Source organism: Larus michahellis, chromosome 15 (genome assembly GCF_964199755.1).
Source record: "Larus michahellis chromosome 15, bLarMic1.1, whole genome shotgun sequence".
NCBI classification, from domain to species: Eukaryota; Metazoa; Chordata; class Aves; order Charadriiformes; family Laridae; genus Larus; species Larus michahellis.
In genome coordinates, this window is record NC_133910.1 from 10216984 (window position 1) to 10243349 (window position 26366).

At 39.5% G+C, this 26366-nt stretch overlaps 1 protein-coding gene and 1 non-coding gene across 9 annotated transcripts; both read left to right on the top strand.

Annotated features, from left to right (window-relative positions):
* Positions 1 to 25892, top strand: RC3H2 (ring finger and CCCH-type domains 2). Of its 8 annotated transcripts, none has more exons than XM_074609238.1 (21): positions 1 to 161; positions 8379 to 8675; positions 10124 to 10241; positions 10687 to 10920; positions 12434 to 12609; positions 13895 to 14095; positions 14488 to 14620; positions 14867 to 14985; positions 15344 to 15456; positions 16086 to 16394; positions 17154 to 17368; positions 17886 to 18313; positions 18748 to 18960; positions 19992 to 20147; positions 21532 to 21745; positions 21901 to 21985; positions 22504 to 22585; positions 22962 to 23096; positions 23614 to 23721; positions 24787 to 24935; positions 25549 to 25892. In XM_074609238.1, the coding sequence occupies exons 2-21, from the start codon at positions 8445 to 8447 to the stop codon at positions 25745 to 25747; spliced, it is 3618 nt and encodes a 1205-aa protein (XP_074465339.1). In that variant the 5' UTR covers positions 1 to 161; positions 8379 to 8444; the 3' UTR covers positions 25748 to 25892. The 8 variants fall into 8 exon arrangements, with proteins under 8 accessions (XP_074465339.1, XP_074465342.1, XP_074465343.1 ...); XM_074609241.1 differs by having other exon boundaries at positions 18748 to 18918; XM_074609242.1 differs by having other exon boundaries at positions 24787 to 24916; positions 25549 to 25727.
* Positions 14290 to 14401, top strand: LOC141751862 (small nucleolar RNA SNORD90). Its single transcript, XR_012590122.1, has one exon. It is a non-coding gene; the product is annotated as a small nucleolar RNA SNORD90 (small nucleolar RNA).
* Positions 25893 to 26366: the final 474 nt, after the last annotated feature.

The following is a 26366-nucleotide window of genomic DNA, read 5'->3' on the forward strand; positions in this document are numbered from 1 at the left end:
GAGAGGGGGCGGGGCGGCGCTCCCGGCTGTCAGCGCGATGAGGAGGCGCCGCCGAGGCCCCCGCCGCTGCCTCCGCCGGGCCGCGCCGCGCTGCCCGCCCCATGGCGTGTGAGAGGCCGGGGCCGCCGCCTGCTCCCGGCCCCGCCGCCCGCGCCTCGCAGGTAGGAGCGGGCTGGGCGGGGGGCGGCTGGCGCCGGAGGGGGGACGACGACGCGGCGACCTGGCGGGGCCCCGCCCGCCTCCCCCCCCCCCCCCCTTCGCCGCCTCCCGGTGCCCTGCGGGGTCCCGGCGCTGTGGAATCCGGGCGGGGAGCGGGGCCGGGCCTCGCCCGCCCAGCGCGGCCTGTCGGCGCCCCCGCCCCGCCGGCAACCGGCCACCGCTGCGGCGCGGGGGAGGGGGCTGCCGGGTCCCGCCGCCGCCGCTAGGCCGCTGGGCCCAGCCGGGGGACGCGGGGCAGCCATTTGGTGGCGGCTCCGAAATGACGGCGAGAGCCGGGGCCGGGCAGGGCTGACAGCGGCCTGGCGGAGGGGGGCGAGGCTGCCGGGAGCCCCGCCGGGGCCGCGCCGTGCTCCCTGCGCTGGCAGCGGCGACCGTGAGGCGGTGAGGCCGCCGGTCACCTCGGCGGCAGCCCCCTCGGGCCGCCTCGGCAGACCGGTGTGCGGCGTCCCCCATTGCGGAGGGGAATCGCCCCGGTATCCCGAGCGTTCCCGCTCTGTGGAGCTCTACTTTAGGGTGATGGTGGAGAGCAGCCATGGTGGAAAACAGGCCGTAGGACTGCACCCTTCGTGTCACGTTTGAAGTGGCTTAAACAAAAAAACCAAAACAACTGCGCAGGAAAAGCGTGTCTTGGCTCTGCTGATCCTTGAGGTGCGCTGGGGATTTTAAGTTAAGCATAGAAGTCAGCACAGCGCCCGGGAAAGGGCAGCAGTGTGACTGGAGAGGGATGAGAATTCAATTACCATCAGGGTTCGAAGTGGGATGGCATGCGTCTTTAGTGAGAGAAAATAATGACAAAATTTGGGCTGACGACCAGGAAAATTTCTGATGTAGGGCTGTTTAAGTGCAAACTTAGGATTTTGTTTGGGTTTAATTGTAATTCCTGCAGCTACTCCTGATCATTCTTTCATGCTCATTATATCTTAATGTTGAAACAAAAATTAAAAAGAGCCCTTCACATTACATGGATCTAAATTTGTAACTGTAGCAGAAAAGATCTTATTTTAAATGAGACCCTACAAGTACAATTGTAAATCTTTGAATCAAAATACTGTTCTTTGACCTTTGGTCTGTGTTAAACATCTGTGAAAATTCTAGAAATTAAGGCTTGTGTTGCTAGTATAAGTATTATTTCATGAAACACTAAATTCTTAATTTTTATAATTAATCACTTTCCCAAGACCTGCATGCCTTTTTAATGAACTTTTTCTTGTTTCTGCAATGTAAGCAAAGCTTTCCACAAGAAAAGGTTTCTTATTAACTTGTGTTCCTGTCTTGTTTGAGGTCATGGCCATTTCTCTCAAAAATATTAAATTCCAACAATTTCAGTGTCAGTGCTTGACACTGTTAAGTCCTAGTCTTGAGTATTGATCTCTTATTTAAGGCTTTGTTGATTTACAATAGATAGAATATTTACAGTATCCAGAGGGTAATAGCTAGTAGCATTTGTTTTGTTAGCTGTACGTTACATTTTGTTTGGTAAGATTTTGTCTACCCCTTAATGGGATGAATAGAAGTGGTCTCTCCTTACTGACTTGACAGTCCTAACAGAAGGGAAAAACTTTGTGGGCATAGTAAGCTATTCTGTACAAACTTTAAAAGGGCTTTCTGACTCCTATGGGACCCTCTGTTTTCTTGCTGATGTCTCAGAATGGAATTAGTATTTCATTAAAACTATTGGGAAAATGTTAGTATACGGAATTTCTCTTTTGTGAAATGCATAGTTTAAGCATGGGTCTTGATTTAAAAAAAAAAAAAAGGCATGGGGACCTAAGCCATACATGAGGGTTCTTATTCTCTGCAAATATTAATGGAGAGCAAGGAATTCTTGGTGTCTCTCTTCTTGAAGTAATTGTGTCAAAATAGATCTGCTTAGAAGTAGATTCCCTTTCTCTGCATTCAGTGTAAGTTCAACTGATTTTGGTGGCAAAGGAAATCTTTCGTTTATTTTCCCTTCAGTTAGTCCTGAAAAGTCAATACTGTTACAGGAGCTGAATTCATATCAAACTTGTGGCAAGGACAAACTCTCCTTTCAGTGACACCTATGAAACAGGAAAAAAAAGCCCCACAGTGGTATTACATAAGTACATAGGAAACTTTTCAAATCTAGTGAGAGGATATCTGCGAGAAGCACCCGAACAGGGACAAGCGGGTGTGAACTGTTGAGGATACACTGATGCTGGTGCTGACTGGGGGGGGATTTACCTCTGAATTGAATGAACTTTGGCAGTCACTGAGCAACTGTGAACTTAGATTTGTATCAGTGAATTGTACCACTGTTGATAGAGAATTATTCTTCAGCCACATGTTTTAGGGAAGGAGAGGGTGTGTAAGCTTTAATTTTTTAAGAAGGTAGCAAGTGAAGCATCCCATGGGTGTTTGGGTGAAACGTGGTCTGGATAAAGAGATATATTCTAGTGTGTCAGCGCGTTTTCTCTTGATGATAACTTTCTGGAGTTTAAATTGGTCTGTAGATATTCCCAATAGCATTAACATTCAGCGAAAAAATGGCATTGAAATACTCTCTTTAATAGTCATTAAAGACTCCACTTTATATATAGAATTTGCACGTGATTTAAAGAGATTTACATGTGACAGATATTATAGAATGTAGAAATAAGCAAGTCCGCTCAGTAAAGAGGATTTATTTTGATTTCAAGCCATCAAAGCTGAATGATGCAAAGCTATTACGGGGATGGCCCTTTTCTAAGCCTTAATGAAGCTAGTTTTTTATATCTGTAGATGATGGCTGTTGAAAAGAAATTAATAAAAGATTCTAGCCCTTTCAGAGAATAATTTAATACTGATAATTTGATTATGTGGACATTAAGTTTTTTGACCCAGTCAGGATGCTTTCAGAACTATGTAACTTAGAAAGGAAGGCTTGAAAAAGGTACCTCCTTGTAGTGCAAACAAATTACTCATCTGCATAAACGGAAGATTATAATGGAGATCACTTCAAAAAAGATCTATGTGGTCAGTATCAAGGACTCTTTAATTTAGTGATTAAAAATCAACCAAATTCTAAGATTTTGGCTTAAATCCACAGTGGGATTGTAATTGCACTAGCTTAATTTGTGAAAATGCCATATAATCCCACAAGTTTTTCAAGATTTTCCCTCATCTGTAGAGAAGACTTTCCTTTGTTCAGTACTGACAGAACTGCTCCGTGTCACATTATGAAACTCTCCTTCGTGCGTATCCTGCGAGGGAGCTGATGGAATCGGCCTGAGCAGAGCAGACCTAATGTGGAGCTGCGAGGCCGCCTCTTCTGCTCAGAAACAAGGCTGCTGGCGGTACTGCTGCTTCTCTGCTTTTTTCTAGGCATTTGCCTAGCTATGGGGGAGCTGAGTTCAAGCCTTCAACTGTTACCTTGAAAAGGGGTGAAACTCGTGTAGCTCACATTTTGGTAAATGCCCTAACTCCAAGCAATGTGTGGCCCTGAAGGGGATCACTGCCTGCCTCGTGTTCAACCTGTTTGGCTTTGAAGAGAGGAAGTTTTCTGAGGCTGAGACCCACACTCGCCATGCTATCTAGGAACTGGGGCATGTAGCTGGGGAAGAGGCACTGAATTTTTGTTCCTTGCTCAAAGAAGCATACTTAGATTTAATCCAATGACTGATTAGTAAAAATGCACAAATGATCTCTAAAAATGAAGTAAAATCCAAGTTGTCTGCTCGGGCAGCTGAAGACTAGGCCACGGTTGTCTTTTGATGAATATTCAGTCCTTTTATGTGTGAGGAATAGCTTCAAGGGGATGGACTGAAATTGCCCCATCTCTATACGTATGTGTTTGGATGCTTCTTTGTAAAATGGAAACATGGGTTAATACTATTTAAAAGTACTTGAGTTTGTATCTCTTAGTGAAGGTGGGAAATCTGGCCAGTAAATTAAAATGAAAGGCAACTCCAGCACCACTAACTAAAGAACTCCCTTTCTCTATTTTTGTGTCAAGTTGTTGGAACTACTGAGGTCGTTAACTTCTGGTGTGAAGTCTCTAAGCCTTGGATAAAGGTAGACTTTAAGATAAAGCATTGCCATCAGAATTTCTAATTAGCTAGTCCAGGCAATGTTCAGCTCAACATGCTGGCTCAGTATCGTGTCATGGGGTTCTGAAACCTCTCCTTGCCTTGCTTAATGAGTACCGATACTGAACTCAGGAGGCCAAGCGCCAGATGTTCGACATTGCTCTTCCTAGATCAAGCCCTCTGTCTTTAAAGGTTTGTTGGAATTCCTGCAGATTTGTGTCATGTCCCTGCCTTCAAAATAGCCCTTTATTATATCTGACAAAAATGTGCTAATTTTTGACTGGGTTTTGGTTGATTGGTAGATACTGATAGAACAGAAGAGTAGGCAGAACAGACGGATAAACTGCAGAGCCTGGTGCTGTAGCCTTTCCTGAGAAATGTGTGAATTTGGAAATTTTTCCAGATAGCAATTTTCATGGAATGTATATGTATTTGAGACATGAGGCATCTCTATCAGGTTTGCTCAAAATTGGTCCAGGTGTCCTGAGGTTTATGTGGGAGAGGAATATACTAATAAAACAGCATGATCACCTAAGCTTGGTTTCTTTAGGAAATCAGGATTAAATAATAGTTACCATGTCCAAAGGTTGCAGAGTTAAGTGCAATGACTTGGATTAGTTATAGAGAGTGTCATGGGATTAGGTAGCTAAAAGTTAATGTAAAATAAGAACATGTAAATCTTACAACTTCCATCATTTGTAGATGGTACAGCTGTTTGAGGAAGATCATGGGGCTTCACCTTTCTCCTCTTCCACCCAATCTTCCAATTTCATCAAATATCCGGGTCTAAAATTATCATGAGAAAATCAATCATTTATCGTTGTTACTCCACTCCATTGCAACCAGTACCGCAGTGGGAAAATGTTGCTGTGTTAGAAACAGCAAGTTACTCAACTGTAATAGTTTTTATTTATTATGTAATTTCTGAATTTAGGTTTATGTGTTTTTCAGTTTGTCATCTGAACTATTGCTTCTAATAGTATTACTATAAAATTTATTGTAATGGTACTATGTAAACATTTTTTTAAGTAAGGACTACCATGTCTTTTCAAACTGTTTACCTGGTATGTTTGGCCAGTTTCTGTACCGGCCATTGCTTTGGGATTTTTTTTGCAGGGTGCTTCTACTTTGACAGGGAAGAGAAGCCGCGCGTATGTTTAGAGACAGATAACGTGTCTGCCGGAAGGAACAGAGCGAGGGTAATTGCACTAACCGAGTATACTGCCCATTAAAAACAAACCCAAGCTGACTTGTAGTTGGCCTTCTTTATTACGCTCTCCTCCTTGTGTTTGCTCGGTGTAGAGCACTGGAGCAATTTGTTCTTCAAGAGGACATCCCTGAAATACATTGTTTCTGACAAGGAGCAAGAATCTATTAAACATTTGCCTTATGCTTTTTGTAGAAGTTGACATGATAATTAGGAGATGTGAGATTGTTTTCTGAACACACTGGAGTGCAAGAATGGCAGGGTAGCTGGCATGCTTAATAGAGTATGGAGACTTCCTCTGCATGGCTGCCTGAAGTTTTAGGAGTTGAGAGCTTTCCCCAGCTCTCTGCTGATTTAATTAGATTATTTTTCCTGTCAAGAAATCTGAAGGTCAACACATGCTCAGTAGAATCTGTCATTTATGATAATTAAACACACAGAGATAGATCTTTAAAAATTGGTGATGCACGCTTTAAGAATCTGTTGTGTTTCATTTCTATGCTGGTCGGGAAAACAAACTACTGTATTTTAAAAGCTTGTAAATAGAGAGGCGGCTGATCCTTGCAAGTCTCTGAAGTATCTGTGGAAACTGAATGTGGGTGCTGTCTCAGAGCAGGTTCCTGCATTTGAGGTAATTAATGAGCAGTGTGGAAATAGAGCCTGTTTATTAGGAGACTGACAGTGACCAACAGTGTTTTAGCAATTGAGCTGTGTGCGTACGAGCCTCTTAAACTTTTCCCTGTGTGAGCTATGACAGTAGCACATTCCCAGAGTCCTCTTGTTTGGGCTCTTACCTGTGTCAGGCAGTCAGACAAGTGAAAAACCACCATCAGCAGTAGTGTTGGTGTTAGTATTTTGACATTTCTTGTAATGCTGGCGAAAAGCTTTAAGGGGAGTGTTTACTGTAAGGCTTTACAATTCCGCGCTTCTCTTGTCCTGCTGTTCTGGTAGGAAAGCTGAAGTAGATGTGCTAAGGAAATGGTGGGATTCTTTATAGTGGCGTTAAAAATCTTTCTAGGCGTGTTGGCTCATTGTTTGGTTTTGCTGTTATTTGTTTTCCTTTTGAATTTCCTTGGTTAAAAGGTGTACATAGCAATAGCAGATTAGAGGACTGCAATTTTTTTCATCCCTGCAAGAGCTTTGATTGTGCTTTCCTAGAAGTTGTATGAGAATCTGTTTTGTCCAATGCATGTGAATATTCTGGCTTATGTCGAAAGTGTTACCTCAGCAGTTTGGTTTTGAAGGGACAGGTTCAGCTTTCAGTTTGTTGTGTTTTACACTTGCTATGGGAATTCATTTGGGGGAAAAATCGCTGCATAATATTGAAAAGCTCACTGAGATAAGGACATCTTGTACAAGTATCCTGTTACTTAAAGGGCACTGAATGTTCATAGTACTAAATAGAATGTCTAAACAGATGGTCATAATTAACATAAAATACATCACCGATAGTCTGTTTGGTGTTCTAGTAATTATTTCAATGGTCCGATACTTCAGCATTAATTAAACTGTAGCACAGCCAACAATGGAATTGCAGTAAAGAGTTACCAAATTCAAAGCGGAGGGGCGATCTCAGCTTCAGCTTCCTCAAAACAATTACCATTTATTCCCATCATTGGAGGGGAAAAAAAAAAAAGGAAAAAAGAACGTTAAACATGTAATTAAAACAGTTGTGTATGTGCATTTCTAACAAGCTGCTAGGAGAAGCTTGTTCCTAGCCTTGAAGTGAACTAACTGGTCTCGAGGTTGCCAGAAAGTCACCACCATTGCACATTGCAAGAGGGTGGGGCTGCTCCGCGCCGAGGGGAAGCTGTGGATTTAATTCTTCATGACGAAAGCTTGAATGTAAACAGTTTTGGTGGACTTCTTAGGCCTGTTACCTTTTTCGAGAACATGCATTATATAAGACGGGATGTCTTTCACAACAATTTCTATAAACCCGTGTTTTCTTTGCAATACATTTATGTAAATGATTTGCATGGCACTACTGCACAGAGTGAGATGTTTCAAGAGAAAAGACTTAATAGCAAGCCAACTGAAGTTATTGCTTGCCTTATCGTAAGTTTTGTTGTAAATAGGTGGGTTTTCAACTCATCAGAGAGTTTCTCACTGGGAGTTCATGGAAGTGGAGTTGCGTTGTTGTGTCAGGCAGAGGTGTGAAAAGCAAAATTCAATATGGCGATCTCTGTCCCTGAGGGCTCCGACAGGTCCTCGGGAGAAAAGGAGGAAGTAACTTGAGAGAATCATAATACTAGAAACTAATGTCTCATTCTTTTAGTGTTTTCTTATGATTCTTAACTTTTGTTAATTGATTTGTTAATGGATTTGTCTTTCACAGAAAAAGAAAATGTGTCTGGTTGTTTGTTTTTTTTTAAAAAAAAGCAAAGCTGTGTTTAGTTCAGTGGCTGAATAAGATCTGTAGAAGGAAGGCATTGTTCTACTTCACGGCAAATGGAAATAACATTTTAACTCCCCTGGGCCAAAAATAAAAATTTCTGTGTCTTCTCCCCACCCCAGGCCCGTTCTACAACCAGGGAGCATTTTCAGGGTTTTGAAAACTTGAGGTTAGATGAGATAGTGTGAGAGATGGTTACTGTGATTCATGCCTTTATGCTTTCTGTGCCAATAAATGTCTTCCTCTTCCTACACTAAAGGTGTATTTAATCCTGTGAGAAGAATTTTAATGGCATTTATTGTGAATAGGTTCGACTACAATTTATGATAGACTGCATTAATTCAGTTCATGAGCCTTTTTTGGTACAATTATTAAACTAACACAAAGTTGAGTTTTTTGAGTACTTCAACGTAAGAATTTGGTTTTGATTCTGTAAAATATTTAAATAGCGGTTTGATGTTTGTTTTTCTAATTAAAAATCATTCTAAATTACCAGAAAACATGTTTTAAATATTCTGTTATTCACTTACAGCTGCCAAAACATAGTACAGTGAAATAATGGTCTGCTAGCCTGCTAAACAAGTGTCCAGCTTCCACAATGCCTGTGCAGGCAGCTCAGTGGACAGAATTTCTGTCCTGCCCAATCTGCTACAACGAGTTTGATGAGAATGTGCACAAACCCATCAGCTTAGGTTGCTCTCACACTGTCTGTAAGACCTGCCTGAACAAGCTTCATCGCAAGGCATGTCCTTTCGACCAGACTGCCATCAATACAGACATCGATGTGCTTCCTGTAAACTTTGCACTCCTCCAGTTAGTTGGAGCCCAGGTATGATTTAAGCAGCTTTTTGTTTTGCCACTTCATGTTATTACCATTTACATGCCAGTTGCAATATGCGTGCTGATCTTTTTCCCCTTGTTTTAGTCCAAAAAAAAAAAATGGTAAGACTTTAACTTTGTAATATTTAGAAGTCCATATATACTCTAAAAGCAACCACACCATTTTCAGGACCAACCTCTTCTCATAAAACAAAAGCATTCTAATTGAAAGCTGAATTCTGGTTTAAAAAGGCTCTTGAACTGTGACTGGAGAAAAAAATATTAATTAGGAAACAGACAATTATCTGTCACAATTGTCATTAGAAAAGTGAACCTGCAGATTGCACTCATTTGTCTTATTCTCACAAGGAATCTCATTTCTACATGTCACATGTTCGAAAGTAGCTAGCTGTTTAACCAAGTTTCAGAAGTGTGTGTGTATAATTTTTTTTTTTTTTAAATATGCATGATGATGGCTTTTCAGTTGCGTTTTCAGACACTGGCTAATCAGGCCAGGAATGTTCCCGGTGCTGTCTCGTAGCAGTGGCAAAACAGCGATTATATAATCAGTACCGCACTTTATGGAGACTAAATAAGTCTGTTCACCTTCTGCTGATTCATATGCTTTTTCATGTTACTCGCTGTAACACCTGGGTGATGCAGTAAGAAGATGCTTTTTCCTTTGCTTTTTAATGTCTTATCACATGCCTTGATACAGCTATTGGCAATAACGCTATCAATGTCAAAGTGGTTTTGTTTCTCAAGTTCATATGTTCCTTTCATTTTTTGTTATTTCTAAGTTTGTGTCAGATCACTACCTTGATCTTGCAACATTCATTTTCCTGGTCTCCTGACTTGCAATGTCTTTCAAACAATTTAATGTATTTTGGCTAACACTCCCTCTATTTTCATTGTCTGACCTTGTTACTCTACTTTGAGTTTTTTTTCCACCAAGTTAAGTTTGCTAGTTCTTCTCTTTGAAGATTTCAGCATGCCCAAATTATGCTTAAATTTTTTTTAACTTTGCTTTTGATTTTTTCCTATTATTTTCTTGCCAGTTAATTTTGTCTTATAACTTCCATTGTCTCTCTGTAGTAAATCATGCTGATTTTGTACACTGATCATCCCCTCAAATCGTGTGTTCTTCATTCATCTTTTAAGTACCTTCTCATTAGACCTTGGCTGTTGTTTTCAATGCTACTTTTGTTCTTAATGTGTTGAGTGCTAACAAAAATAACCTTTCATCACCCTGACCTCATCTTGAGTCCTTTTTGTATTGCTTATTACATTTTACTTACCTTGGGTGTGTGCTGTCTTTCACTTCTCTAAAAAGCAGTGTACATCTGCAACGTTATGTCCTTAATGGTAGCGGTGTTGGTACCGTCATAGGCATATCAGATAGGTCAGCTGGGCATATGTAATTCTTTCCCCCCCCTCCTCCCCCTTGCATTTTCTTAGGTACCTGATCATCAGACAGTGAAGTTGAGTAATGTAGGAGAGAACAAACATTATGAAGTAGCAAAGAAATGTGTTGAGGATTTGGCACTCTACTTAAAGCCATTAAGTGGAGGAAAAGGTAAGTCTCTACTGAACAATGGAATTTTGATATCGCTTACTTTTAACAGCATTGTGTTTTCAGCACTGATTTTAGATGTCAATGGGATAATCCTCTCATTTTTGTAAGAAATTCTCTCTTATGTCTTTAAAAGCTTATTCACACCTGTGACACTTAATATCTTTTTATTTTAGGTTTACTTTTTTTTTTTATTTAAGGGGCTAGGCTAACTTTGTACTAAAGCTGAACTTTCCTCAAAGGATGGGCTTGATGTCAACTTAAGACTTTAATTAAAATTCTTTTTGATAATGAATTACACAGAATTGCCTAAGAGAAGGGAAGATACCCGTGACTAGCATCCAAGTCCTGGAGAAAGACACATACTAGTAAACATTTTGTTTGTCTTATTCAGAAAAATTTGCCTGATTAGAAGCAATTAGTTTGCCTTTTCTCCCTTTCTTTGAAGGTGTTGCAAGCTTGAATCAGAGTGCACTGAGCCGTCCAATGCAAAGGAAACTTGTGACACTGGTGAATTGTCAGCTGGTAGAGGAAGAGGGTCGGGTTAGAGCTATGAGGGCAGCTCGATCACTGGGAGAGAGAACCGTTACAGAACTGATCTTGCAGCACCAGAATCCTCAGCAGCTTTCTGCCAATCTTTGGGCTGCTGTCAGGGCACGAGGATGCCAGTTTCTAGGACCAGGTAAGGTACCTGTAGAATCTGCAACAGCTGTACCTTTATGTAGCTGTACCATTCCTTAACAGAAAATTATTTGGAAGTTTCTTCTGTTCAGTTGAAGATGTAATTACTTCTGTTTTTCAACTTTTTGCCACAAAGAAAGGAGATGGGGAAAAAAAATAGACAAGTTAGTAAAATCTGCTGTTTTAAAGTTTTGAGGGTTCCCCCCCACCTTATTAACTGTTCTTCAAAATTGTGAGAAGTATTTAAAAAATCCTGTCAAAGTAGAGTAAATAAGCATGCTTTCTGCACAGTTTGTAATGCAGTGTAACTGTAACACAGGCTGAATGTACTGCTGCCTGTGATTAGAATTGGATAGGAAACGGCAAATGCTCTCTTGCTTACACTTTAGCTGTAAATACAGTGAGCCTAACTTTAGTTGCAGCATACTTTAATTTTAAAATTTATAATGAGCATGTTTATATCTTTGATAGAAACAGCAAATTCTTAGTTAAGAATGCTGCTGAAGCAAGCATAGAAATGAGAAGGAAACTCTTTTTAAACTGCAAGTAGTCCTCTTTTGATTCCAATAACTGATGATAGCATTCCTGTAGTGTTCCCATATCTATTTTATGCAGTTTCATATAATCATAGAATGGTTTGGGTTGGAAGGGACCTTTAAAGGTCATCTAGTCCAACCCCCCTGCAGTAAGCAGGGACATCTTCAACTAGATCAGGTTCCTTAGAGCCCCATCCAGCCTGGTCTTGAATGTTTCCAGGGATGGGGCATCTACCACCTCTCTGGGCAGCCTGTGCTAGGGTTTCACCACCCTCATCTTGAAGAATTTCTTCTGTATGTCCAATCTAAATCTACCCTCTTTTAGTTTAAAACCATTATCCCTTGTCCTATTACAACAGGCTCTGATAAAAAGTTTGTCCCTGTCTTTCTTATAAGCCCCCTTTAAGTACTGAAAGGCCACAGTAAGTTCTCCCTGGAGCCTTCTCTTCTCCAGGCTGAACCCTCTCTCAGACTGTCCTCACAGCAGAGGGGCTCCAGCCCTTGGAGCACCTCTGTGGCCTCCTCTGGCCCCGCTCCAACAGGTCCATGTCTCTCCTGTGCTGAGGCCACAGAGCTGGAGGCAGCACTGCAGGGGGTCTCCCCAGAGTAGAGCGGAAGGTCAGAATCCCCCTCGAGTCCTGCTGGCCACACTGCTGGGGATGCAGCCCAGGTTGCAGGGGGCTTTCTGGCCTGCGTGAGCGCACATTGCTGGCTCATGCCCAGCTTTTCACCACCAGTAGTCATAGCTCTTTAAGTTTTCTGTGCTTAGAGCGCTTCTAAATACTTCGAAACTAGCAAATTTCTTAAAATGTTTAAAAAGCTTTTTTTTTTTTTTCTTATGATTAGTCAAATAAAAAGTAATAAGAATTTACATTCAAGGTGATTCAGATGCTCCTACTTACGGCGTTAATATATGATAGCCTGGCTGTTTCCTGGCAGAATATTTCACTTCCTATCTTTTATTTTTGTGCGTTAAAGCTATGCAAGAGGAGGCACTGAAACTTGTATTACTGGCACTGGAAGATGGCTCTGCACTCTCAAGAAAAGTTCTGGTACTTTTTGTTGTGCAAAGGCTAGAACCAAGATTTCCTCAGGCCTCTAAAACAAGCATTGGTCATGTTGTGCAGCTACTGTATAGAGCATCATGCTTTAAGGTAAAATACCAATGTTTGAAGTTTGTTCCTGTAAACTAGTGCAGCTCCAGAGAACCTGACCTAGAATTAGTATCTTTCACCTGTGAGATGTTATATAAATTCAGTTTCTACACATTTAAGTAATGTAGACTATAAGATTTTATCTAGAACTGTCATGAAGTATTTGTTGCATATTTAAAATTCCCTGCAAAAGGAACCAAGTGGTCACATGTGGAATTAGCCATTATAGATTCTGAAATTACTGCCCTCGTTATTAACTACTGCCCATCGTCTGGAAATTACCTGCCCTGAAAGAGGCGTGAAACCTGACTGTAGGCACTCCTAGCCTGCTTCAGGAAGTAGTGAAGTGTTTTAATATAATCACTTTTGACTTGATTTAGATTCATAAGAGCTGGCCATAGCTAGACATGCCAGACTGGCCTGTGTGCCCTCAAAGCTTGGAATCCAATCCTAGCATTCTAAAGAAAACATTTGGAACACTGTGGTCCTGGGAGCTTCCCCAGCCCCAACAGCAGGTGTGAGAGAGGGACACCATACACAGAATGCTCTCAGCCTCAGCTCCAACGTTGTGTTCCCACACGTTTGTCATTCTCTCTCCTTTTTCTTTTGTCTGTATCTAGCCTCCTTGCACTCAAGAGGTGCTTTATTTTTGATATATAGGGGTAGGTTGTTTAAAATGAACAGTCCCAACTCTTTATATCTGGAGAAGAATGAAAAGTTAATTCAATGGGTCTTTTTTTTCTTTTGAATCACAGTTTAAAAACATGATTATCACATCACATCACTAAACATTAAAATAATGAGACCTGTTGCATTGCTCTCCTTTATGACAAATGTGTTCTGTAACCTAAGAATTATACTTAATATTTATAGTGGGCTCTCAGTTAAATATTCTGTTCTTTAAATGTCAATATCTTAAAATTTTTCTACCTTCTTATTATTTAAGTAACTTCTAGAGACTTTCCTTTTTCTTTAAGTCATCCTTTAGTAGCAAAAACTACTGGTAGAACTACTAAATATCTAACTGTATCTCCTGTGACTTAAGCAAATCTGATTACTTTCCTAGTTGGAAGTAGTGAGTTGGTATGGTTTTGCAGCTGTGATCCTGTAGAAGCTGGTGTTTCTGCCTGTGCACTGCTAGCTAAGTGGATGAATACATGGAAGAAAATGAAGTATATGCTAAATATACAAAAGCAATAATTTTGTAATTTGTGTTGTGTAACTGTCTTACGGACTTTGAGTTTTTTTGTTAAAGGAGGAGTATTTAGCTATTACTATTTATTAGGTCACTAAAAGGGATGAAGATTCTTCTCTGATGCAACTTAAAGAAGAGTTTCGGAGTTATGAGGCTTTGCGGAGAGAACATGATGCCCAAATTGTTCACATTGCCATGGAAGCAGGACTTCGAATATCACCAGAACAATGGTCTTCCCTTCTTTATGGTGACTTGGCACATAAATCCCACATGCAATCCATTATTGACAAGGTTCGTCAAAGGGATGATTTTAATATCTTTGTAGGGTTAGATTTCACTGTTAAATGTTATAATAAAAATCCAAGAACTGCTTGAGTTGACTTTTTGTCTTTAGTCATATTAATTAAAACTAGAATGAAGGTTTTTTTCACCATGGTAGTGTATTCTTCATATGAAGACATTTTGGTTTTCAGTAGCTTAAGATTAATTCTGGTTTTTGTGTCTTATGATGAAGCTTCATAGGGCAGATTCTGAGCTGAGAAATAAAATTTCTCTCCACTGATACTCTCTATATGCCATCTGAAGACACGCAATTGTGTAGGAACCACTGTAATGAAAATCTCTTTAAGATTAGTAGTTCACAGTTGTAAGATGCAGCACACTAATGCTCACTTTGTTTCCAGCTCCAATCTCCAGAATCTTTTGCAAAGAGTGTACAAGAATTGACAATTGTCTTGCAGCGCACGGGGGATCCTGCAAACTTAAACAGGCTGAGGCCTCATTTAGAGCTCCTGGCAAATATAGATCCAAATCCAGGTATGCAAAGGAAGCTTTTTAAGCATTTCTTGATATTTTTCGTATCTAGCAAAGTAAATTATTAAGATGATAACCTCCATTCCTGGTCTCAAAATTCCCATTAATTAACATAGTATATCATAAACTCTTCTTCAGGGCCCTCTGAGTTCTGTCCTAGTACTTGGCATTTTGAAGTACTACAAGAGTTACCTCTTATTTATGATACTACTGGAGTTATTGACAGAAGCCTGCTTTTAATAATTTTAGATGCAGCGTCTCCAACATGGGAGCAGCTGGAAAATGCAATGGTCGCTGTAAAGACTGTGGTACATGGGCTGGTGGATTTCATTCAGAATTACAGTAGAAAAGGCCATGAAACTCCACAGGTAACTATATTCGATGGTTGCATTATATGTCTAAATATATATTTACTGAAAGATGTGACTGAAATATTTACAGCCTTTTCTGTGGAATAATTGATGACGCTGTTTTTTACTGTGTTCAAGTTTTGACAACTTAACATTTCTGAGTATGGAATGCAGCAGAGCTTGATGTAGTGAGATCCATACAATGGCATAGTACTTAGCCCATCAACGAGAAGTTTTCTTAGCTTTCTGATTAAAGGTGCAAAATATAAAAACATATCATGAATGTGTTTTGTGTGTTTCAAGCCTGTTTTTATGTAAATGTTTGTTAGATTGTAAGAGGAATGTCCTGTGCTTGTTTTTTTTTTTTTTCCTAAAGCCACAACCAAATAGCAAATACAAAACAAGTATGTGCCGAGACCTTCGACAGCAAGGGGGATGTCCAAGAGGAACAAACTGTACATTTGCTCATTCTCAGGAAGAGCTTGAAAAGTGAGTGTGCAAGATTGCCTTTTTTTTTTACCTCTTTAATTTAAATCCGAGAAATCTCCATAGAATTTTGAAAACAATTTCTTCTGTACGTTTATTCATTTGGAAGGATTTGTGAATCTCTTGAAGTGACAACTCTTTACATGAAATTGAAAGTACAGTAAAGCAATGTCTGCAAACTAATTCAAGTTCTATTTTTCATTTTATGCCATATGAAGTAAAATTTCCTTTCCTGAAACTGAGTCTAGGCTCAGTGTCTGTCAGGGATTGGTTATATCACCTACAAGAGAGAAAATGTAATTAAATTTTAATTGATTAAGGAATAAAGTGAGTTATTTGAAGAGTATGTAATGTCTGCATTCTTGAAGCTGTTTTCACCCAAATCCGTTTTCAAAGAACTGCAGAAGTGGATCTTCTAAGAGGGGAGGTGATCTTTGGTTACGAGGAAGACATTTGTGTTCTATTTGCAGATTGTTGAAAATAAGCACGAGTTCTTGAAGTCTTGTAGTTTTTGGATATCATGTTCTTCTCAATCCCTTCTTTTTGCTAATTTTGCAAATACATTAAACTTAATAATAAGCACTTGTTAAATCATCTGTCTTTTGTGTGTGTTTGTATGTGTTTGTTTTTAGATATCGTTTGAGGAACAAAAAAATCAGTGCAACAGTGAGAACATTCCCCCTTCTAAATAAAGTTGGCGTAAATAGCACCGTCTCAACCACAACAGGAAACGTCATTTCTGTCATAGGAAGCCCTGAAGCAACAGGGAAGATGGTGCCAAGTACTAACGGAATAGCTACTCTAGAAAGTGGTGTTCCCCAGTTGATCCCTCGCTGTGCAGACACCTCCTTGAGAGCTTTGGAGAACACCAAGAAGGGAGGGAAGACTGGAGCCAATGGTCAGAATGTTTCTGGATCCCCTACAGAATCACTACCTGAAAAGTAGGTAACTTTTTTCATAAAGATAACTAAGCACAAGATTTTGCTTTTAGACCATCATGGAGTTTGTAGATGGCAAACGAGATGCTGAATTCTGGTCCTGGCTTGCAGTTGTTGCTGGTCCTCACTGGCTGCAGAGTAGTGCAAGATCTCGTACTGCAGTACAGATATCGTTTTACAAAGTCAGTGGATTCAAGTTGTCAGAGCCAGCATCGGTTGTTTTAGCTATTGAATGCTCCCATGCAGTATAGATAAAATGGTAAAACTCTCTTTTTATCTTTTATTCTGTTGTTCTCGGCCTGGTATCTTGCTTACTGTTGGGTTATTACATAAAAATAAAACAAAAATCTTGCACTCAAAATTTGACACTTCCTGAAACCGAGAAGGGTGCATGTAGTGCACAGTCCCTTAATAATCCTGGAAACCTCCTAGTTTTGGGGTTTTCCCTTAAAAAATTTCAGATGCTTCTGCAGAAAGCGCTGAGCCTCTACATAACTTTTCAAAGCCTTTGTCTTTACCAGAATACACTTTAAAATGGTATGTAAGCTTCTGAGTACATACCAAAACATTTATATCCACTTTTGAGTTCTCTTAGGAGAAAGTCTGAGATGTAATAATACTGTCAGTTTCGGGTACAAAAAATGAAATTCCAGAGGAAGTGACATGGCCCAAACTTTTACATTACATGGGAGTGTACAGAAAGAGATGACCAACTGAAATAAGTAAAGATCTGCTTAATGATTTCTTGGTAATCCTTTTCAGTAAAATTGGTTCTCCACCCAAGACTCCTGTAAGCCAGGCAGCAGCTACCTCAGCTGGTCCTCCTAATATTGGAACAGAAGTTAATTCTGTGCCTCCAAAATCCAGCCCATTTGTTCCCAGAGTACCCGTCTACCCTCCACATTCTGATAATGTTCAATATTTCCAAGATCCCAGGACTCAGCTGTCATACGAAGTTCCACAGTACCCTCAGACAGGTGAGTGAGATAAGCAGTGTGCATGTTTATATTCAAGCAAAAATTAGGTGTTACAGCATCAGGTCATTCACAAGCTCTCAAAAGAAAAGATAGAGGTGTTCAAACAATCCTCTCCGAAGAAAAAAGAGTAAGCCAAGTGTGAAATGGTTATTTATGGACCTTTGGAAGTACTTTTTTTAGCAATATAGCTTTTTATTTTAGAGACAACTGTTACTATATAAAGAAGTGCTGAAGATGCTGTATTTTCAGTTACATAGTTATACCATAGGATCAATGGCAGAGAAACTCCATTTTCCGAATTGGGTCAAGGTGGTAAAGGGTCAGCACTACGTCTGCAAAAATGGTTGTCATACATGAAATTATATTCCACAGAAATACGATAGGGTCAGTAACAGGTTTGTAAAGTGTGACTCTTCGTTCTCTAAAGGTACTTATCAACACTATTTACAGTTTTAGAACGTGTAAAATTCTGGGTCATTTGTGGTTACATTAAATATACCTTTTTCCAATTTTCAAGGATATTATCCACCACCTCCAACAGTACCAGCTGGTGTGGCTCCCTGTGTTCCTCGCTTTGTGAGGTCCAATAACGTTCCAGAATCCTCCCTCCCACCTGCTTCCGTGCCATATGCCGATCATTACAGTACATTTCCCCCTCGAGATCGACTGAATTCTCCTTACCAACCTCCTCCTCCGCAGCCGTATGGACCAGTTCCTCCTGTCCCTTCTGGAATGTATGCTCCAGTTTATGACAGCAGGCGCATCTGGCGCCCACAGATGTACCCACGAGATGATATTATTAGGAGCAATTCTTTACCTCCCATGGATGTGATGCACTCATCTGTCTATCAGACATCATTACGTGAGAGATACAACTCTTTGGATGGCTATTACTCTGTGGCTTGTCAACCTCCAAACGAACAGAGGACTGTGCCTTTACCGAGGGTAAGTGAGAGCCAGAAAGGGAAGGATGTAGTCTTGGTTCTGAAGGTCATTACTGAGAAGTTGGTAAATAATTAGCATAGACCTCATCTGTTTATTTGGGGTTAGAGTGATCAAGACATGTGACCTGGACAAAGTTCTTGTTTTGTTTTTGAACTTAATAAAATGGGCTTGTAAAATAGACCGCTCAAATCTGCCTTAGTACCAGAGCCCCTCTGCCTCTTTAATTCCCATGCATGTTGCTTGAATTAGTTACATATTTAAGATTTGCTATACATAGGCCAGCTTCTCCTCCAAATCCTTGTGGAATTCTTCTAGTGATAGCAATGGAAGGTTACACACCCAAGGGAATTTGGGGGTCAAGTGTGTCCCCTGCAAGTATTTGCCTTCTGATTAGAGTACGATAGGATATACAGTCCTATATTTATTATTGCTAGGAGCCTTGTGGTCATTTGAAGACTGGTTATGATGAGCAATTAAGACGGAAGCCGGAGCAATGGGCACAGTACCACACACAGAAAACTCCTCTGGTATCGTCAACCCTTCCTATGGCAACACCATCTCCAACACCACCTTCTCCTCTCTTCAGTGTAGATTTCAGCACAGAGGTGGGAAGCCAGAGAACTTCTTTATTTTCCCTTCCTGTTTCTGTAAGATGCCATTTAATATTTCTAATAGAGAGTTACTACCTGCCATCTATTGTTCGTAAAATTAATTTAATCTTCTAGCAAAAGGAAAGTAGTATCTAGTAGTGAATGCATTCAATTTGGTGATCCTAAACACGATTGCTGAAAAAAGGTCAAGAAGTGAAGGGATTCAATTTAACCTTACTAAAGAAAATATAATTTTATTGAACCAGCTTTGTGAACCTCCACGTTTTTGTGTAGGGAACAACAGTTGTTTTCCATTAAGAAGGACTTTCCCTTTTATACTCCAAATGGTATTAGGACATGATGAGTAGACTGAAACAAGCTGCAAATGCTTGTCAAGTCCCAGGGAGTACATATCCCTTAAAAGTGGCAAAAGGCATTGGTAGAACATTGTGTACGTGTGTGATAAGTTCTGTAAACAAGAATGGAATAGAAAAAAAATATCTTGTGACTTTTATTTTCTGTATGTGTAAATTAAATGCATCCAAGAAACTAGTTTGAGACCCATGGTGCCAAGCACTCTTTGCTGTGATTTGACAGGTCCCTTGGTCATATTTGAGGTGTTTGAAAGTATTCAGAAAAGGTCCTGTAAGGTACTTGAAGTCCCTTATGGGTACATTCAGGGTAGATCAGGATTTAGTCCTTTTCATCCAGATTGGAGGGTTCCAAGTTGTACTTCTGTCTGCCACTGGCTTATACATTAAAGGGAAATGCATGGCTTCCTCTCAACTTAATTACTGTAAGTATTTGCCTGAAGAAACCTGCTACTAACGTAGTGACACTGATTTCAGTCTCTCATCTTGGCAGACCAGGTAGTTACTTGCCTGCCTTTCTTTGACAGTTGTCAGCTGCAGTGGTTTAAAATTTGACAGAATGGTTATGTTGTCCCTGAATTGAGTCTTGAATACAGCTAGAACTCCTTGAGTGACTTTTGAGATAATTCAGTGAAATAGCAATAAATGTCTTTTCTTATTTTAAGACTGAATTCCCTATTTTTATTATTCACTGCTTATTTATTCCCTTTTCCATAGTTCTCGGAGAGTGTCAGTGATTTGAGTGGAACTAAATTTGAGGAAGACCATCTCTCTCACTATTCACCATGGTCTTGTGGCACTATTGGGTCTTGTATAAATGCTATCGACTCAGAGCCCAAGGATGTGATTGCCAATTCAAATGCCGTGCTAATGGTAGGGGTTTTCTGCATGTTATCTCATTAGTGTAATGATACTTACATGCTGAAACGTCTTCTGTTTGGTTAACAAGCCTTTTTTTTTTTTTAAGTTGATAGTTTCTATTCTTAGTATTTTAAAGTAGTTTTGCCCATTTGAAGTTGTTTGGAATATCTTTTCCCAGTTTTGTAAATAAACAATCTGTTTACTTCAGTGACAGAATGTAGTGCCATGAATGAAATTCTCAGATGTCTGAAACAACTATATTAATAACAGATCTCTGTAAATCAAACTTGTAACCAAAATATTTTGAGTAGATGGTCTGTAAACTGACAAGAATTCATTAATTTTAAGTATGTTCTCTGATTATTAGAATGGATACACATTTTTGACTTCTTAATTTTGTTTGTCGCTCTTCAGAGTTCTTTATATGAATGTATATGTGTACGCACATATCCTTACAATTTCTGAGGCACCTAAAACAGTCTCAGAATACGTTGCAGTGGCAGTCTTGACTGGTTAATACAAGGTCATTGTGGCCACTTCAGAGCACGTGTTTCCACTGCAGGAACACGTTTTCTATTTGGCTTAAGTACGATGGTCCATCCTGTATGAATGAATCACTGGCCTTTTCAGGATTCTATGATTCATTACGTTGCCATTATTTCAGAAAATCTTTGATTTGAAGCTAATCCCAAGAGCAATATACACTCACAGAGAAAAGCTGAAATACTGTGGACCCAGGATAATCAGCGTGAACTTAATCTTGACTGCTTTGTACCTACAGAGAATCTGTATGAACTGTTTTCCTAGATTATACCTCGTACTTGGTTGGAAGGCACTTTCTCCTTTAATAAACAGTTTAATGCCAACAAATCTGTGAAAATAAAATGCAACTTATTTTTTGTCACCTAATTTCCATGAGAGAAAAAAAGCTAACTGAAAGACTTCAGGGGACAAAAAATATGTAGTATGAATCATGGAATACATCTTCCGTCTGGAGGGGCAAGAGCTCATGCTTTTTGGAGACCTTCTGCTATATAGGGTAGCAGGTTACCTTTATGTTCTATGAAACAAGCGTAACCAAATCTCATCCCAAGCCTTCTTTGATACTGCCTCCTTCAAGTATAGGAAACAGTACTGAAGGAAGCATACTAGAACTTTTTCTACCTGGAAGCAAAAGCTTGGAAAAGCAAAATTATTTCGTCTAATACTGTCAATAGCTTTCTTATGGTCAGTTTGCCATTAAAGGGCAATAGTTAAACCATTGAGGGCCATCTTGGCTCTCCAGTTGGACAGATTTTCAGCATTGTATTCAGCAACAATAGTCAGAAAGTTACTGACTTATGAATCTGAATAACTTCAAATGAGTCCATGTATCTTCTGTGTCCTAAATGTGTAGGATTTGGACAGCGGGGATGTTAAAAGGAGAGTACATTTGTTTGAAACTCAGAGAAGGGCAAAGGAAGAAGATCCTATAATCCCATTTAGCGATGGACCGATTATCTCCAAGTGGGGTGCAATCTCCAGGTCATCCCGCACGGGTTATCACACGACAGATCCTATTCAGGCCACTGCTTCCCAAGGAAGTGCTACGAAGCCCATCAGTGTATCAGGTACAAATACGCTTTGTATGACAATGTAGCACACATCATGAGTGTTTCATCCTGTTCATGCTTACTACAGCAATGAAGATGCAAAGAGATAAAACACCCGATTATCCCACTTTAAGAACAGAGAAGATAGTGAACGGTATCTTAATTTGTTACAGATTATGTCCCTTATGTCAATGCTGTTGACTCAAGATGGAGTGCCTATGGCTCAGATTCTCCTTCATCAGCACGTTATGCGGAACGGTATGGAGTTTTTTTCTCTTAAAAGCATTTTCCACAGCTTGCTGTTCTTCAAAATCCTGCATGTGGGGGGAAAAGAATCTGTAACTATTAATAGACGGTCTTAATTTTAAAGATTTTTTTCCGATCCAGCATAAAGCCTTGGAAAAACTACATTAAAACTTGTGTAGTCTTTAATACTTAATGCAGCTAGTAATACCCAATTACAAGCAACATATTCCTTGAGAGAACTAATCAAAGAATTGGAGTCAGTACTCCCAAGCTGTCATGTTAGAATCTGCGATCTTGAGTAGTTTCCCTGAAGTTTTCTTGCCACATCTTACCCATATATAAAATAAAGATGTTTGCTTCATGTAATGTCTTGGGGTATTGTGAGCCCCAGTGAAGATGAAGAGTGCTTTATCTTAGTCACACGGTTTCTGTCCAGAAGTCTATAACATCAACAGACTAATGAAGTTTATGGGGCCTTTGATGTAGAGAACTTGTTTTTAATTCCTATTTTTGCCTTCTTTCTCTTAAAGGGACAGGTTCATAGTTACAGATTTGTCTGGTCACAGAAAGCATTCCAGCACTGGAGATCTACTGAGTATTGAGTTACAGCAGGTAAGACCAGATATTATACCATGTGAGTTTTTTTTAATTTAAAAAAAAAAAATTAGTAAAATGAACAGAAAACTGTACAATTGTCAAAATGATCAATAAGGGTTAACTAGATGCTAGTACTGCAGCACTTAGTATGATACATAAAGACTGCTAATATGAGCTGTTCCATTGACATCAGTGAGGCCATTTTTGGGAGAAAGTGGTGGGCCTGATAAATGTCAGCAAATGCAGAACAAAATAAATGCGGTGCATGAAAGGAATACATAGTTATCCATCTAGCAAAAGAACTGTTCTTTTTGTAAGCTGGTTTATTTTGCCATTTGACAACACGTGGTTTAAGTGTAGTTGTTGGTAATGGATATGTTTCTTTCCATAGGCCAAAAGTAACTCGTTATTACTTCAAAGAGAGGCGAATGCACTAGCCATGCAGCAGAAGTGGAATTCTCTAGATGAAGGCAGTCGTCTTACCTTAAATCTTTTAAGCAAGGAAATTGATTTGAGGAATGGTGAGGTAAAGAAAGGGGTAATTGGGATGAAACAAATCTTTGTGGTTTTTTGTATATGCATAAGTGCATGCATTTTAACTAAGAGTTAAAATTCTTAGTCCTAACATTCCCAAATATTTATAACACGTTTTGTGCAAGTTAAGTCACAGTTGTTGTTGCACCTAGTTATTTCCCTGAGATCAAGTAGGTGCACCTGCTATGCTGCTGCTCTAATCATCCATTTACAAAATTGGAAGAATGTGACAATCCATTTTCATGCAATCATTACTTTTAGTTCTATTTGTACGTGTTATAAATCTAAACATTCTTTCCATGGACTATATAGAAATTTCTACTTCAGTAGCTTTGTATCCTGTGCTGTCTATGCCCAAAGTTCTATTTATGTCTGAATAGCTCTTTTGTATTGTAGAAATATTGCGTCCTAGAAATGCATCTTCTGTCTTCACTTTAATACTTGAGTGTTGTGTCAAACAGGTGAAAAGCCAACTTGATATTTACAGAACATATGAATTCTTTTTTTAGACTGATTATACTGAAGATTGTGCAGACGCAAAGCCAGATCGAGACATTGAATTGGAGCTGTCAGCCCTTGATACAGATGAACCTGATGGGCAAGGTGAACAAATTGAAGTAAGTACAAGACTCTGTGTGTCTAAAGAGGTCACTGGGTGCTTTCATTAGTTATTAAAAAACCTCTAAAATTTCTTTGTGAATTAGTAGATTAAGTTGACAGCAAAAGCCTTTTGGTTTTAGTCTTTGTAGTGATGTCAAACGTTTGCCTTATTTTAACACTAGGGGTCTCATACTTCTCATTCAGATACCTGGTGGTTGATATTACTGACATTAAAGCCAGCTCACTGTTCTTTGTCATAGCTTTCAGCTTTTTGCTCTTTATCTTTTGATAGCATTAGTAATGATGGGGAGTCTGTTCCTTTCCCCTTCCCCTCCAGTATTGCAACTGTAGTTAGGAATGTTTTACATTGAAGCTTACATTTAAATGTGATTGTTTAATTTAAACTTTGTGCTCACCTGGTTCTAATAGTAAAGTCATTTAAATTATTTTAATCCAGTGTTGTTTTGTTTCCACTACTACTTCATTGTTTGTTTGTAATTCTGTGCATCTACCCCAGTTTCTTCTATTCTATTTCTTCCTTTGCTGTGCAGTCATAAAACATTCTGGTGTTCATTCCAGGCGTTGGGATCAATTGTCTTTTTTTTTTCTAAAGCATCATACACTTAGATGAAAGGAAGGTTCTTATCTGGAACATATTCCATAATCCATTCCAGTACTGGCTACAGCTTCCGTTTGCCTGTGGTATGTGATGCAGTACTGTAGTACTAGCTGTGAATCGCCATTACATGAATGGAAGGACCTTTATCTTTAGCCTTTCCTCTATTCCTAGCTATTGAAACAGCCCACACTGGATTCATTGCCTCCTTTGTATCTCACCTGATAAACCATTTTTTAGCAACTGATGTTTTATACTACTGTTGTCATTCACTGCCATCTTTGAATAATTATTTTTTCCTTTTCCCTGTAGTAAAATGTGGTAGACATTCCAATAGTATGAAATAAAAATGAGGAGTCTTATGATGAGACTCCCATTTCCATCAGCTTTATGTAGTGGAACATGATAGGAAAACTTGAAGCTGGTAGCGACAGTACTGATGGACATTTCTCCTTTTCCCCTGTAGGAGATTCTGGATATACAGCTAGGTATTAGTTCTCAAGATGATCAGCTGCTCAATGGAACAACTGTAGAGAATGGGCACCCACTAAAGCAGCACCAGAAAGAATCTATGGAACAGAAGAGACAAAGTTTAGGTGAAGACCTTGTGATTCTGTGAGTGTTAGACAAAACAGCAGTGTCTGCCAGTATTAGACAAACAGCAGCATCAGAATAGTTGAAGCATGATTGTTTAAGGATGAACGACGTACCCACTCAGACTCGGATTAGACATCTGCATTGTGCACACATGGTGAAGTGAGAAGAACCTGTTCAGAAATAGAATTAGGTCACAAACATGAAAGTCACAGGATGGTACCATTGTTCGTATGCATTGTTGTAATCGTATCTACTGAAATGTGTCACAGCTGTTAAAAATACCTTTCACATTCAGTAAGCAAAAAATGCAAAAGTATTTTTATAGATAACAGAAATTAAGGAAAACTTCAAACGGTTAAATGTCATACTGTTTGCACAAATCTCCATAGAGAGGTAGTTTTTAAAATACACTATTTTAGGTTTCTATGTTCTGTAGTCTTTAATGTGTAATGCAGCCTTTGAAAATGAGGCAGACTGCATTTGACATCTTGAGCGTACCGTTCCATAGTAAGATGTTTAGCCTGTTGCTAAAAACGAGTTTATGTCAGTATTTATTTAATGCACACAATTCAGTTCCGGATACTTGTGCATGTACTTGTTTAATATTTGTGTAACTTATTTTTCTCCTCAGGGAGGAGCAGAAAACAATCCTGCCCGTAACTTCTTGCTTCAGTCAGCCGATCCCAACATCTGTTAGCAATGCAAGCTGCCTGCCCATCAGCACCGCAGTCAGTGGTGGCAGCCCCAGTTTGAAAACTGCTCACATTATGTCTGAGGATAAAAATGACTTTTTAAAGCCTGTTGCAAATGGCAGGATGGTTAACAGCTGAAAGGCATTCATCTTTCCAGCTTGTGACCACACCATGGAAGCATTTACACTAGCTTTTTATATATATAATATATATTATATAATGTATATTTTTTTTAAAAAAAATAATATTGGGGTCATGCATTTCCTGTGGACTCTTTGATACTTCAAGCCCCTCTCGCATTAGCATTCTGAAGAAAAAAAAAACTTACTTTACTAGAGTAAGGCGTTCACTTTCCACAAATGAATGGAATTTGGACATTGTTTTACTTAAGCTTAAAGCAGCTTTTTATGAGTTTGTAGCAATCCGGTGCGGTATCTGAGCCATTCTTGTTTAAAATGGCTTCTGTAGAAAACTAACAACTCAGTTATTTAAACTAGCAGGATCCTACGATGATACATCTAGTGAAAGGAAGACTAACTTATTTGTCTCTATTTTGTTTCATGAGAGAAGAACTTGTGTCTTGTTGCAGCTGCTTTTTCTTTAGTTGTGGAACTTTGCATGGAGTATTGTTTCCTGTTTGAAGACTGAGAGGTGGAGATTTGGACTTGAGACTTTTACAGGGTTAACACACCATTAGCTTTGCACTGCTGCGTTACTTGCAGGTCTGTGGTGCAGTGCTTTGCTGCAGCTTTTTGTT